The 16,077-nt window shown below is 35.5% G+C and overlaps 2 protein-coding genes across 2 annotated transcripts; both read left to right on the forward strand.

Annotated features, from left to right (window-relative positions):
• Positions 1–1,451: 1,451 nt before the first annotated feature.
• On the forward strand, positions 1,452–8,731 carry LOC120196524 (pentatricopeptide repeat-containing protein At5g67570, chloroplastic-like; the record flags this gene model as incomplete). Its single annotated transcript, XM_039198318.1, has 5 exons — positions 1,452–1,601; positions 1,702–1,815; positions 2,345–2,483; positions 7,672–7,802; positions 8,543–8,731. Coding segments are annotated over 5 exons (723 nt in total), but the record flags the coding sequence as incomplete, so codon positions are not given.
• Positions 8,732–10,863: 2,132 nt separating this feature from the next.
• LOC120196467 (B3 domain-containing protein Os01g0234100-like) lies at positions 10,864–15,297 on the forward strand. The gene is made up of 7 exons (XM_039198267.1): positions 10,864–11,053; positions 11,252–11,344; positions 11,742–11,773; positions 11,866–12,022; positions 12,131–12,337; positions 14,125–14,215; positions 14,323–15,297. Exons 1-7 carry the CDS (start codon positions 10,928–10,930, stop codon positions 15,069–15,071), a joined length of 1,455 nt encoding a protein of 484 aa, XP_039054198.1. The 5' UTR covers positions 10,864–10,927; the 3' UTR covers positions 15,072–15,297.
• Positions 15,298–16,077: the final 780 nt, after the last annotated feature.

A 16,077-nucleotide genomic window follows, 5' to 3' on the forward strand; every position in this document is an offset into this window, starting at 1 on the left:
CATATTTCAGCATTATATTTCATATAAAATGTAATAATTTAAATTTTTGAGTCAACGCATGAGGGATGATCCGAGAGGTCTATAAACCTATACGAGAGTATGGTTAAACTTATTAAACAAAGTGTGCATAAATATTGTAAGAGACTTGAGCCTAATTGAACATAAAAATAGAGATATTTGAATCGAGATCAAACGAGAAGGGACTAAAATAGTAAATATACCATTGATTTCCTCGTCTCAAGTAGGGGAAGGGAAGCTGAGCATGTTAGCTCACCCACTTTTTTCACTCATCTTTTCTCCTTTATTTCAACTTTCAAAATTTCTCGAAGCAAGTTTTAAGTTTTGGACATTAAAGAATCTATTTTATCCTTTAGATCATCAATTCGAGTTTGAAACAAGTGAGATTATTTATCTCCATTTTTAAAGTTAAAGAAAAGCGTTACATCTTTCGTAAAAGATGGCTTGAGGTTTTAGTCATCGAGATGTTTTAAGCCGTATCTATGGCATTCATAAATTTTTAAATTCGTTTTGATGTTTTCCCTAATCTCGCGTTTGGTTAAAAATTCCTTTTGATGTTTGTGTGATCAGTAAAAGAGTTGGGAGAACTCTTTAATCTGAAAGAAAAAAAAAGGTTGGAGGGAATTAAGCAAGGAGCTATCTTATGAGTTAAGCTAATACACTTCAAACTTTGAAAAATTTTATTCCTAAAATTAATATTCAAACTCTAAAACATGAAAACAATATGAAATCAAACACAAGTATTATCTTTATTGTTTATGTATCCTTTTTGTTTTCCTATTTTTTATCCAAAATAATAAAAGAAAAATAATAATACAAACCTTCAGTTATGAGCTTGGCCCCGTTTGGTTCACGGAATATTTCATTCCTGGGAGGAATGTTTTTTTCTGGGTTAAAATACCCACGTTTGGTTTCTCCACATTCCCAAGTGCCAGTCAAAAATTAATACCAACAATGATATTTTTTCCGTTTTCCCGGGAATGTTAGTCCCTCATCTCCCTTAGGTATTTGCTTATTCCCGTCCCCGTTGTCTAAAATACCCTTCTCCCTGCTTGGTTCTGCTGAAACAAAATCTTCTTCTTCGATTTGGCGTTGATCTCTGCTTCTGGCGTGTTAGGTATTTGCTTCTGGCGTTGATATTTCAATTTTTATTTTCAACATTTTTCTTGGTTTGTTTCATTGTTCATCTACCTTTGATCATTGTTTTCTATTTTTTTCGCAATGGAATTAAGGTTTGTTTCATTGTTGAGTTTTGGCTGCTCTTCATTTTCCTTTCCTTAATATGATCGACTATTAATTTAGTTTCCCATAGGATGAGTTTTATGATTTTCATTTTTATGAAGATGTTCATGTATGGTTTGAGTTTTATGAGCATGTTTAAGTATGAAGGATAGCATTGAAAATTTGGATTTTTAAGTTGGAGATGATGATGTATTGCTGTTACACTGGGACAAGCTGGTCTTTTGAAGGAACTTCTGAACATAATTGAGTGCATGAGGCAGAAACCTTCTAAAAGAACTAAAAATATGCGTCACAAGAAGTGGGAGCCAATGCTTGAACCTGATATTGTTGTATATAATGCTGTATGTGAGCATCCCTCATTTTGTCGCTCCTTTTTACTGCTCATGTCTCCTTGCCATCTTTCAATCCATTAATAAGTTTCTTTTGCAAAATGCTTGCCAGGTTCTGAATGCTTGTGTTCCACTACATCAATGGAAAGGGATTTCGTGGGTGTTTGATCAGTTGAGAAAGACTGGTCTGAGACCTAATGGAGCAACGTATGGACTTGCAATGGAGGTACTTATAATCATCGATATCTTCACTCGGACTATGTTTCAGTCTTCTTACTTTCAGTCCAAAGCAGCAATTGCAATTTGGTATTGTTTTATGCTGGCATCATGGTCGTTTGATTGTTAATGTGTGTTTTAAGTTCATGTGCTACCTTTTATGAGTTACTTTTCCAGCTACAAAATGCTGATTACCTCAGATTTCAAAGCTTTAGATGTCAGGCAATGCATTTAAATGAGCATTGCTATTTATCTCTTCATATTTCCAGTGAAGCTTATAGAATTAATGGGGGTATAACTTTAGAAGTCCTCTCAAGGACGCAATTTTAGTGATATTGCAAATGTCTTTGTGTTGGCAGAGGAATAATTTATAAGCATAGGAGTCCAGAATAAATTAGTTTTTGGTGTGTCATCCCACATTACTACCTTAGTGGAAATGCTTCATGCTCTGATCGAAGGAAATTATATCTACTGCCAAGTATTATTTATCCTCAAGTTATATTTCAAATTTGAGTCTTACACGAGGTGCTTATTGAAAGGTAATGTTGCATTCTGGGAAGTATGATTTGGTCCACGAGTTTTTTAGAAAAATGAAAAGAAGCGGAGAAGCTCTAACAGCACTTACAAAGGTAGCTTATTTCCTTTTCTCGTTGTTAGCATGCATGTTTCTGTTGAAAAGTTGGTTTTGTTTCAACTCAATACACTGCTTGATCTGTGGCTTTCCAGTCCTTGTCAAAGCCTTTTGTATTGCGGAAGACGGCTATCGGATAGAGAAAAATCGCAACTGATAATTTGAGAAAATAAAAATGAAGATAAAAGAGACACAAAATTTACGTGGAAAACCCCTAAATAATATAGGGTAAAAATCACGGGCAACGGTAGAAGAATTTCACTATGAGAAAATAGGAATTACAACTTCTCTCGATCGACCAAAGAGAAAACAATGATAATTCTCTCTTGATAAAAAGGAGAAAACAACTCTCAAGAAACTCTCTAAATTCTCTCTAGTATTGGAAGAAAGCTAAAATGCTTTGGGATGATTTTGAAGCTAAATGAGCTAGGGTATTTATAGTCGAAGTCTTAAGGACTAATTTGTAAATACCATAAAGTATAATGACTAATTTAAGCTTTTACCATTTTTTCCAACAAATTAGTTGAAACTTTTGACAATTTGCATTGAATGAATTCGGTGCATTAATGCACCGTTTTCCTTGACTTTTCAACAATCTCCCACTTGAAGATTTGATTGGAACAATTATATCTTCACACCATTCTTTCTACCTTGTATCTTCATATTGCTTACGTCTCTGACAGGCCACAGGAGGATCGACACCAGGTAAATTTATCAGCATTGATTGCCTTCGTCATGAAATCTACTATGTTGTCTTTGGTATGGATCTTCTGCATATCTATCGTCCCTTCTTCCACCTTTTCACGAATGAAGTGGTACTGAACTCGTATGTGCTTTGTCCTTGAATGAAATGATGGATTCCTTGCTAGATGCAAGGCGCTTTGACTGTCACAAAACAGAGAGACATACTCTTGATTGTGCCCAAGCTCCTCCAATAACATCTTCAACCAAATTGCTTCTTTACTGGCTTGTGTAGCTGCTACATATTCTTCTTCTGTTGTGGATGTAGCCACAACTGATTGCAATTTTGAAACCCAGCTTACAGCTCCATCAACAATTTTGAACACATATCCTGTCGTAGATTTGCTTTTATCTAAATCCTCTGCATAGTCAGAATCTACATACCCATTGATTAGTAAGTTTGATCCTCCGTAACATAATGCAACATTTGAGGTCCCTTTGATGTATCTCAGGATCCTCTTTACTGTATTCCAATGCTCTTTGCCTGGATTCGCCATGTACCGACTAACCACTCCCACTGCTTGTGCAATGTCTAGTCTTGTGCATATCATAGCGAACATTAAGCTTCCCACTGCTGATGCATACGGTACTTGAGACATCTATATCATCTCTTCTTCACTGCTAGGACTCATACTGGAGGATAATTTGAAGTTAATAGGAAGAGGGGTAGAAATTGGCTTACAATCTTGCATGCTAAATCGTGACAAGGTTTTCTTCAAGTAATTCTTTTGTGAAAGCCAAATCTTCCTATTACTTCTCTCTCGGTGAATTTGCATCCCTAGAATCTTGTTTGCTGATCCCAAGTCATTCATTTCAAATTCCCTAGCCAGTTGTGCCTTCAATTCTTTAATATGGTCTTTGTTGGGTCTTGCAACCAACATGTCATCCACATACAACAGCAATATAACAAAATCGTTATCACCAGACCTCTTGAAATAAGCACAAGGGTCTGCATTAAGTCTGTTGTATCCAAGGCACATAATGAAGGAATCAAATCTCTTATACCAACACCTCAGCGCCTGCTTTAGACCGTACAGAGATATGTTCAACCTGCAAACCAAGTTCTTTTTTTCGTCTTCTTCAAAACCTTCAGGCTGGAGCATATAAATCTCTTCTTCAAGATTTCCATGAAGAAAAGTTGTTTTAACATCTAGCTGTTCCAGATGTAAATTCAATGTAGTACACATTGCCAAAACTACTTGAACTGTTGTTAGTCGAACCATAGGAGAAAAAATTTCATTGAAATCAATACCTTCTTTCTGAGCATATCCTTTGACCACCAGTCTTACACGATACCTCTCCACTTGATCGTCACCATTTCGCTTGATTTTGAAAACCCATTTGTTACCAATTGGCTTTCTTCCTTGCGGTAGTCGCACAAGATCCCATGTATTATTTTTATGAAGGGCTTCGATTTCTTCTTGCATCGCCATCATCCACAATGAAGCATCTGAGTTGTTTATTGCCTCCTGGTATGTTAATGGCTCACCATCCTCTATTAAAAGGCAGTATGCAATATTTCCTTCTATAATATAATCTTAGTGCCAATTGGGACGTCTTCTCACACGATCTGATTGACTAGTTGTTGGAGCTTCAGAACTCTCTGGTTCTTGTTCATCGTGTGCTGGTTCTGCTTCAGAAGAATCTCCTTGTTCAAACTCCTTTTCCACATGTATCTGTGTAGTTTCTAACTTTTTAGCGCTATCATCGTCTTCTTTTCTTTGTAGCTTGTCTTCTACAAAGATAACATCTCTGCTAATGATCACTTTGCGGGCAGTGGGATCCCACAAGCGATACCCCTTTACTCCATCAGCATACACCAAGAATTTGCATTTCCTGGATTTTGGATCCAACTTTGAAATTTCTTGGGAGTTGTACATCACGTACACTATACTTCCAAATACATGGAGGTTTGAATAATCAGCTGGTTTACCAGTCCACATCTCCATTGGTGTCTTCAGCTCTATTGCAGTTGATGGAGCTCGATTCACCAAATAACAGGCGGTATTGACAGCTTCTACCCAGAATGATTTTTTCTAGGCTTACATCCCTCAACATTGCTCTTGTTCTTTCTAACAAGGTTCTGTTCATCCGCTCTGCCACTCCATTTTGTTGAGGAGTGTTCGCCACTGTGAACTGTCTTTTGATGCCTTCTTTCTTGCAAAAGTCATCAAATTCTTCGCTTGTGTATTCTCCTCCATTATCTGTTCTGAAACACTTGATCTTATTTCCAGAATCAAGTTCCACCCGTGCTTTGAAGTTTTTGAAAGTTAAAAACACATCTGACTTCTTCTTAATAGGGTACACCCAACATCTCCTGGAGTAGTCATCAATAAATGAGACAAAGTATTTTGCTCCGCCTAGGGATGTAACTGGTGCTTGCCATACGTCAGAATGAACCAATTCTAGAACATTTTTGCCTCTAGAATTTGACGTGTTGAATTTTAACCGGGTGTTGCTTACTTGTTATGCAATGCTCACACAAAGTAAGTGATACCTTTGTTAATCCTGGAAGTAGCTTTTCCTCCACAAGATCTTTCATTCCTTGTTCTGACATGTGTCCAAGTTTCTGATGCCATAGCATTGAAGAATCTGAACTACATGAGGCAACAGAGGCTTTTGCTTCTAGCAAAGTCTCTCCCTTCAGCATGTACAAGTTTGCAGCTATCTTTTCTCCTTTCAGCACCACAAGCGCTCCACGGAACACATTCATGATTCATTTCTGTGTTTCAATCTTGCTTGCATTATTATCCAACAATCCGTAGGATAATAAATTTTTCTTCAGGCCTTTCACATGCCGCACATCTCGAACAACTTTAATTGTTCCATCACACATCTTCAATTTGATGGTTCCCACGCCAATGATCTCTAAGGCATGATCATTGCAACTATACACAGATCCTCCTGAGACAGGTTCATAATGATGGAACCATTCTTTTCTTGAGGTCATGTGGTATGTCGCTCCCAAATCAATGAGCCATATATCTGCAAATCTTTTTCTGTCTTCCACGGTGGTTGACGCTTCACAGCATAGAGCATCTCCATCATCTGAAGTGTTTGCGGTATTTCCTTGTGGATTGGAGTTTTTATTTAAACTCCAACAATCCTTCTTCAAGTGACCCTTCTTTCCACAGTTGTAGCACTTTAAATTCTTCTTGCTCATCGACTTCGATCTACCATGTTTGTGACTACTGCTTTGGCCATGTTCTGTTGATCTCCCTCTCATTGTTGTCAATGCTTCTTCTTGTTGCAGATTTACTTGTCTATCTTCCTTGTTCTTGCGCCGATTTTCTTCTTGTAGAACAGCAGCAGCAACGTCATCGAAGACTAGACTGGTGACATTACTGTTTGTCAAGTTGATGATGAGTTGATCATACGAATCCGGTAGACTTTGAAGTAGAAGTTCAGCACGTTCTTGTTCTACTATTTTACAGCTTAAGGATGTAAGCTGAGAAAATAAACTGTTCAGTGTGTTTAAGTGCTCCGTCATTGAAGTAGATTCTGACATCTGGAGAGTGTATAATTTTCTCTTCAGGAAAATTTTATTGTGCAGCGATGTGGCCTTGTATAATTTGGTGAGATGATCCCATATCTCCTTAGCTGTCTTTTTCTCCTCGATGCTTGAAAATACTTCATCTGCTAATGCTAGATGAAAGTTTGCCATAGCATTTCCGTCCATTTCGATCCATTTGCTGTCATCTGCAAAATCCACCGGCCTTTCACTGATAGCCGCTAGACACCCGTCTTTCCTCAGGATGGCCTTCATCTTTAATTTCCACAATGAGAAATTTCTCCCATTGAATTTTTCAATATCAAATTTCATCTCCATATCTTCAATTACGGATAGCTCCCACTATTTCACTATCGTGAATAGTTCTCTGGAACCTTCAAAGAATGAGTAATACCTTCTTACTTTCTTATGTTGGAGGATCCACCTTTTGGTGGCAACCACAAAGACAATAAGCAGATATTACATACTCTAATCTGGCTCGGATACCAATTGTTGCGGAAGACGACTATCGGATAGAGCAAAATCGCAACTGATAATTTGAGAAAATAAAAATGAAGATAAAAGAGACACAAAATTTACATGGAAAACCCCTAAATAATATAGAGTAAAAATCACGGGCAACGGTAAAAGAATTTCACTATGAGAAAATAGGAATTACAACTTCTCTCGATCGACCAAGGAGAAAACAATGATAATTCTCTCTTGATAAAAAGGAGAAAACAACTGTCAAGAAACTCTCTAAATTCTCTCTAGTATTGGAAGAAAGCTAGAATGCTTTGGGATGATTTTGAAGCTAAATGAGCTAGGGTATTTATAGTCGAAGTCTTAAGGACTAATTTGTAAATACCCTAAAGTACAATGACTAATTTAAGCTTTTACCATTTTTTTCCAACAAATTAGTTGAAACTTTTGACTATTTGCATTGAATGAATTCGGTGCATTAATGCACCGTTTTCCTTGACTTTTCAACATTTTGGGGGAAGGAAAGATTAATGAGGCTGTGGAAGCAGTCCGTGATATGGAACAAAGGGGAGTAATTGGAACAACCAGTGTCTATTATGAACTAGCTTGCTGTCTTTGCAGAAATGGAAGGTGGCACGATGCTATGATAGAGGTAAATTTCATTCTCTATGGATTCTAAGTCGTGACTGGATCTGAGTGATTGAATATTTGCATATTTGGATCATACATTCTCTTTAGGGTAAACTAAAGTGGTTCTTTCCCCCATGGTGAGTGGGGAGGGTGTAACACAAAAAGATCAATTTATGGATATTAATAACTTCACAGTGCATATATCTGCTCTCGTTTCATAATTGATGTTCCCTTGTTCTTCGGGTTTTTTTGCAAACTACAATGACTTCAAGGAGCCATTTCCATTGTTAATGGATGTTATTGTTGTCTATAACACTAGTATAGGACCTGAATATGTGTGTGTTATCCACATTATAATAACAGGGTTGACCTGAGGAAACCATATGAAATTAAAATCCTTTAAGCTTTGACAATTTAGGAGCTTGTTTAAAAAGTTACATGGTATTCAAATGGTCTTCTCTTTTTAGATATTTGTATGGGATAATGTCAGATTTTGTACCTGACTTTGACAAAATGTCCAATGTGTACTTATTCTTTTAAAATGTCGCAATATTGGATATTTTGTTAACACACAGGTATCAAATGTGATATTATCTCTATTTGTATTATTTTACTTTTAGTGGATGGAGAGAGAAAGCTTGGAATGAACTATGAAGTCTAATAGCATTTCATGTTTCTTTTAGTGTCTGTACCTATGCATCGATTTTGCATTGATGACCATAGACCTAGAAACTTTTAAATTCAGCTAAACTATGTTTGCAGGTGGACAAGATTAAAAAACTCCCTACTAGGAAACCTTTGGAGATAACCTTCACTGGTTTGATAATGGCATCCCTAGATGGTGGATATGTTGATGATTGCATTTCCATATTCCAATACATGGAAGACCATTGCGCACCCAATATCGGAACCATAAATGCAATGCTTAGAGTGTATGGTTATGGTTGTTAGGGCATGAGAGTAGGGAACACGGTGGGTACATGCAGATGGCAAGAGTGATGAAGCTATAGGCTGTTGGGGTCCTTACCTTTTAATTAGTTATCTTTCGAAATTAGATTTTGTCTCTAGCATTTAGTTTATGTAATTCTCATTTTGTGAACTTGTTTGGTGTTTATCTCCATAGGTTATTATAAATTAGTCTTATCATGTTGGTTGTTTAGGCTATGAACATATCCTATTTTTTTTGTGGTTATGAACCAAGTGTCCATCGGTAGCTTAAGCTCAATCTGGTAGTATTCATTGACCGAACTGTTATATGGGTTTAACCGGTTCGTCAACACATTAATTGTTGACTTAAACTTATGCTAGAAAAAATCGCTACTAAAACTTCATGACAGACAACATATGCTAAAAAAAGATTCGGTGGCTGGGTGCAGATTGCAGATTGGGAAAATTAAGGGTCTGATTGAACAGTTGGATCCTCCTTGACTTTGCGTTACTCGACTATATCAAGTGTCTAAACCCCAAGGCTTTTGATTGATAATGTTAAATCATTTTTTGATTGATAATGTTAAATCATGTTAAATCTAATAAAATTTTCGTATTCTAGTTAAATGTTGATGTAAAATTTTAATATATTTTTTAGATAAATAATGTAAAATTAATATTATTTATAATTAAAATAATACATGATATGCTTACTCTTTTATTCTACCCATTTATCTTTTAAATTTTATAAAAAAATTATATATAAATTTTATTATAAAGTATATACATTTAAAATAATAAAACAATATATTTTCGATGCTTTTTTATATAAATATTTTCATTTAAATATTTAAAATTCCACTTGTTAAAACATATAGAACAAGGACAATTTGATAAAATATATGTTCCAATAATCTCTTATTCCTTCAACCAAACACTGTAATCTTACATTCATTCTCAGTCATGTATAAGGTAATGTTACATTCTAGTAATGTTATTTCCAAAGGTAATCTTATATTCCGTGAATCAAACGCACCCTAAGTGTTTAGTTTTTGCATGTTCTCTCTCTCTATATACCCGAAATATATTATTTTAATATTTAAAAAATACATGTAATTATTTATAAATATCTGAAATTTCATATTTTTCATTAAAATTACTTAAAATTTTTAATTATCAATTTTAAGATTTATAGCATGATCTTTCATTATTAAAAAAGGTTTGATGATATTCTATCAAAAAAAAGTTTGAAGATATGTAATCTAGACGACATAATAGATATGATAATAATACTTATGATAAATAGATGGTAAATATATTTTTTATAATCATTGGTATTTGATTTATTAATTGATTAATTTGGATCGGATACTATAGAGGAGATGACGACCCTCCTAATCCAGTTTTGCTCCATTCATAACGTTAAGATTCAAACCACTAATCTTGTTTAAGGGATCTAATACTTCATCCCACTAGACCAACCAATTGTTTGTAGACGGCTCGTATGTTAAACTTATCTAAAAGACTGAACCGATCCAGACAAATATATATTCAAATATAGTATGTGTTATCTTTTATAGCTAATTGATATTAATTATCTAGTTATTAACAGTAAATAAATTTATTAATACAACTATTGGAGAAATTATTTACTGGTGTTTTATACTATAATACGTTTATATAGGGACAACTTATTAAATGTTCTAAGTGAGAAAAGTAAATAATATTCTCTTTAGAAGATTTAGGTTCGAATAGTTATATTTATAAAGCGTATGTATAGTATTAATATACTAAGAAAAATTTTAAATAAATATAACCCAATGATCATTAAAAAAGGGTTTGCATCGAGACATTTATTAGTGGAAGTACATCAAATTCAAGCTTAAAAGATCTCAAAAAGGTGAACTGGAAATTTTGGGTCCAACCACTATCGATGATGGTCGGCAGAAACGATAAGCGGTGGTCGTGGTAGGAATGAGAGTTTAAGATATAATAAATCGATAATATAAATGGCTGAAACATAACGTTTTAAATTTAGTGATAAGAACTAGACAAAATTGAAATAAAAGTGACCAAAACTATAGTTTACCCTGATTTAAAAAGCTTTGATAAAAAGAACGAAGCACTCTGCACTTCTGCACTCGAGAGGGAGAGAGGGAAACGGTAAACATCTGCTTCTTCTCGGGAGTCCCTGCTTTCTTTGTGACCGAATTGCTGGTTATGGATCACAGGGTGAAGGAGGAAGCTGAAGAGATACCGAAAAGAACGACGTTATTTGCTGGTAGGAGGCTCAAATCTACTGGCGAAGAAGACTTTACCCACGCTCCTAACCTTAACCCTTCTTCGGTCTATCTTTTCTTCTTTCTCTCCTTCTTGCTTTCTGTTTGTTTAGCTGGATTTCGAAAGAAAATGATAGAAACTATAGGAGAATAAGTTAGATCTTTTACTTATTGCTGTAGTTTTTCAACAACAAAAAAAGAAGGTTCCGTACTCTCTTTACTCGATTGGTAATTATATGCGTTGCATTATATTTCATTTTTGCAGGAAAACAAGAAAAATGATAGGAAGAAGGCTAAGGCGTCAACTGAGCGAAAACTGAAGCTAAAGAAGAGCCATTCCGAGACCATAATCAAACCTGTAAAACCTTTATTCTTTTTTTTTTTTTTTAAGAATTGTTAAATACATATTTACTGCTATGACAAATGTTTATTGTATAATGACTCAACTGTTGTCGCAAACTTCCAAATGCATTGTTCAGTGCACCAGCATTTGAATGATTGTTTTGGTTAATAGTCCCCCCACTTTTCAAACTTTAAATTTCAAATATTATTTTGAACTTGTCAAAAGAAAACACTCCGTAGAAGTGTACTAATAAATTGAAAAAAAGTGGCAACTTATTTGACATGGTCAAATTATTTGGCGTATGGAATGGACTAGACCTGGGAGTTTCTAATTTCAAACTTCCATCAAGAATTGTTTGTCTTTTTGCTAAGAATGAATGGGAATTAGCACTAACAATTAGATTTTCTGACAGGCAATGTCAGATTCTGGGGGCATGAAAATAAGGTTAGTGAAGTATCTAAAAGAATTGGGATCTACATATGCTGTTTTACTGCTTTTTGATTCATTTTCTGATGATGTTTAGTTTTTTCTGGAAGTTCTATGAAAAATAACGCGAGTGATGGAAGATGCACCCCTGAATTCAAGTCTCCAGCTATGATTTGTGCAGAGGAAATTCAATCAAACCTAGAACCTGAATTTCCCAGTTTTGCAAAATCTTTGGTTAGATCACATGTTAGAAGCTGTTTTTGGATGGTTAGTGCCGTCAAATGCCTAAATTCACTTTGTATGATTGTATTAACAGTGAAAATTTGTGTGTGTACTATTCTTTTTTCTGTGCTCATTTTCTTTTTCTTTTGATAGGGGCTTCCTGGGGTGTTCTGTAAAATGCATTTACCTAGGAAGGATACTACAATTGCTTTGGAAGATGAAGGTGGGCACCAATATTATGTAAAATACTATGCTCATAAAACGGGATTGAGTGCAGGTTGGAGACAGTTTTGTAGTGCCAATAATTTGCTTGAGGGTGATGTTTTGGTCTTCCAGTTAGTTGAGCCAACCAAGTTCAAGGTGATGGTTTAAATTACATTTCCATTAGCTATTCTTCTTGACCTTCCAATTTTCTCGAGGTTTTTAGGTTTATACTGCTTAAGTGCAATATGTGATTATATTTCTGTTGATAGTTCTGACTTGTCATTGGAGTTTAATGCTAAGAAGAAAGTTCTAGGTATGTTTTATTTCTCCATGTCTCAACATTGGATGGGTATCCACTATGATTGAGGGATCTAATTCTGGGATTAGAGACCGACCCTCCAACCTAAATGTGATATTCTTCTGTAAGACTTAAATTAATATTGATACAAGATGCTGGTAAAACACACACTTGAATGTTTTTTTATAGGAAAAATGTAAAAAACACAATGGAAGTAAAATATGGGTAGAAAAACGAGGGGAGGGATGTAGGGATAGAACTAGGATAAAACATCGTGGGGCTGAATTGCCTAACCTTGAACTTGACATGGACCTAGGAAGTATTTAAACAAAAAATGGGGGTCTTGAGTTAATTTGTCTTAGATTTAGACGTTAAAACAATTGAGGTATTCTCTTCATTATTTAAGCTGATTATTTTTTATATTGGTTACTACATCATGGGAGAATTCATGATTAGAACCATAAACATCATGGGCAGCAAAAATTTTTGAATCTGCTATTTTTGTAGAATAAAAGTGTAAGAGCTATGTATGTAATATACTAAGCTATACATAGTATAACAAGGCTTATGCAGCCACTAACTTAAGAAATTAAAAACATTTAATAACATTGCAGTGACTGAAGCCACTTTTTCTCCCCCTCTTACTATGATCTCTTTTACTGCTTTACCAAGCCTGGAGAGTAACAGATTCTGAGACTCCATCCAGATAAGAAAACATCTGCTCAATAGTTCTAATTATTTTTGTTCCTAAACTTGCTAGAGAAGACTGATTTTTTTCAGATTGGATTTTGCCTTTAACTAGTTATGTAGGAACTGATCAACCATCAGATGCGAAACAAATGCTCACTGGTTCCTGCATAACTGAAGATGTTAATGCTCATATATTTTAAATGATCAAATCCAAGTTAACGTGGCTAGTCTTTTCGAATGTATGGTGGGGTTTGTTAGCAAAGATGTTAAGGACCTTAAAAAGACTTTTTGTGAAACCTGATTCCTGAAGATGTAGTTAGGGTAAATATGAAACCTCATTCCTAAAGATTCTGATGCGTGCGCCTTATAGGGTGATTATGAAACCTCATTCTTAAAGATTCTGATGAGTGTGCCTTATTACGAGGTCACACACTGAAGAGCTAAGATAGTGGAAAAAATGTCAGGGGTAGGCCTATAACATTGCAGTGAAAGTTGGACATCTTAGTATCATACTATTCTTAGTGTACTGTTTTTTCAAGATTGATCTATAGTGCTAAATCAAACCATTATATCACTCTTTAAAAACTTGCATGTGTTGTTTTTTGAAGTTTTCTTGGTTTACAGGAGGAATGGAGAGAAATAGATTTAGTTCCAGCTAACTACATCAGAACTTTAAAAGTTTCTATAGGAACCGTAGGTGATACAGAACTAGTGTGGAGTTCATATTAGGTTTATTACAATTCCTTACACCATTGAAGCAAAAGACTGCTTGACTGTGTCTCTAACCTGGCCCATCAGCAGTAATTTAAGGGTTTTACAATGCATCAGTTTTCTTCCCCTGTTTGAAGAGTGATTATCTTCTGTTTCTCTTAAATGCATGTATTCTTGTGAAAATTCAGTTATTTACTTTAGTAATTACTCTTTATCTCTAACATGTATCATCGTATCGTTGTAGATATACACAATAACGGCAAATGATTTGAATGAAATGGATGGAGCTCTTGGCCTCCTCAATTTGGATGCTCATACAGAGCAAAACGATGCAGGCAAGTTGATTGGTATCTTTGTTTGGTCTCTTAATTGTCATGCTTTCATGTCAGAAGATTTGCATTATAACTGAATTTCTGGAAAAAAAATATAATATATGATGCAGAAACTGGTCCAACGGACTATAAAAGTACAAAGAGGAAACGCCCGAAATCTCTTCCACTAGCTTCTTTTCAAAAGCAGAAAAAGAGGTCTGGCCTACAAAGATTGGCTTGTGATATTGGGCAGCCAGCAGAGCTATCTGAAAATGATAGTGAAGAAGTTGGTTCAGAAGTTTTGGAAGGTTTCAAGCGACCCCTGCGAACAATTCAATTCAAAGACGTAACAAGTTTTGAGAACGACGTATTGGTTGATGGCTTGGTTGTGGATCCCGGGCTCTCGGAAGATATTCGCAATACATACTACCAGCTATGCTGTAGTCAAAACGCTTTACTGCATGAAAATGTTATCCAGGGTATAAGTTTTAAATTTAAAGTTGAAATTATTTCCGAAACCGTCAGAATTGCTGATGCCATAAGAGCTTGCAAGCTCTCAACATCTCGAGATGAATTTGATAGTTGGGACAAGACCTTGAAATCCTTTGAGATGTTGGGCATGAATGTTGGATTCTTACGAACTCGAGTACACCGGCTGGTAAACCTTGCATTTGAATCAGAAGGCGCAGCTGAGATAAGGAGAAACAATGAAGCTAAAACCGAAAGAGCTCAGGCTGAGAACGAGATAAGAAACCTTGAAGCAAAACTCACTGAGCTGAAGGATGCATGCAAGACGTTCGGATTTGAAATCGAGAGTTTGCAATCTAAAGTAGAAAGCAATGAGCTGATGTTTGAGGAAGAAGTTAAAGCTCCATGGTGAGATTGCTATAAAGATGTATTCTTGCCCTTTATGTATGGGTACTCTGCGACTCTTTCATTTGCTTGAGGCTTAATTGCTTATAACTTCCTTTGTTTCAATGTTAATGGGAGAATTATGATCAGGTAAAAGAATATTATTCTAAGATGGTGCTTGAGGTTGGCAATATAGGATCAACAAGAGACCAAGACCAGACCAGACGGGCGACACTCGGAGGCAAGTGCGCCCTGCTTCCACGTTTATTTTCATGGGATTAGGTTAATGAATTACATTTTCTTTCCTGGTTGAATGAAAATTTAGAAAAGAAACGCAAGTCTTTAAAACAACTTGCAGTAGCATGTGCCACGGGATTAGAGTTTTGCCTAGAGATTCGTTGTAGTCTTAGACGATGAATAACTTTGTTAGAACTTAAAGCTCACCAAAACATCGAACAATCTCTCAAGGCTTAAGAAATATGAGCTTTGAGAGTTTGTTCGTTATTTTGGTAAGCTTAAATTCTCACAAGATTGTTTTGTACATTAACTTAGACAATCGACCCGAGTTTTATAGTCTAAGGCCGTACATACTACTAGACAAATTCTAGTACTGTGACACACGTCTAATGTGTCTGGGGTACCTAAACTAATTGGCACATTATTTAAAAACCCTAAACCAAAACTGTCAATGACTCGAACGTCTTTTGATGCAACTTAATTAATTGCAATAAAACGGTGATTTTTTTAATATAGATATGATTTGAATCAACATGTTACTTCAATACTATGAATTCACTTACCCGTTATTTTAGAGATGCACATAACCGGATTTAAATCCGATCCGGATCGGATAAAAACCGATCCGATTTTTTCACTAAGCTAAAAAATCGGTTTATAAAAAAGTCGGTTCGGATCATAATCGGTTTGGAGGGCCGGATGATGTAACTGGTTTCGGTTTGAAAAAAACCGGTTTTTAATCCGGTAAAAAATCCGGTCATCCAATTTTTTAAACCCCAGACCGGATTTTTTTCCGG

This window comes from Hibiscus syriacus, unplaced genomic scaffold, assembly GCF_006381635.1.
Source record: "Hibiscus syriacus cultivar Baekdansim isolate YM2019G1 unplaced genomic scaffold, ASM638163v2 tig00117034_pilon, whole genome shotgun sequence".
Classification (NCBI taxonomy): domain Eukaryota; kingdom Viridiplantae; phylum Streptophyta; class Magnoliopsida; order Malvales; family Malvaceae; genus Hibiscus; species Hibiscus syriacus.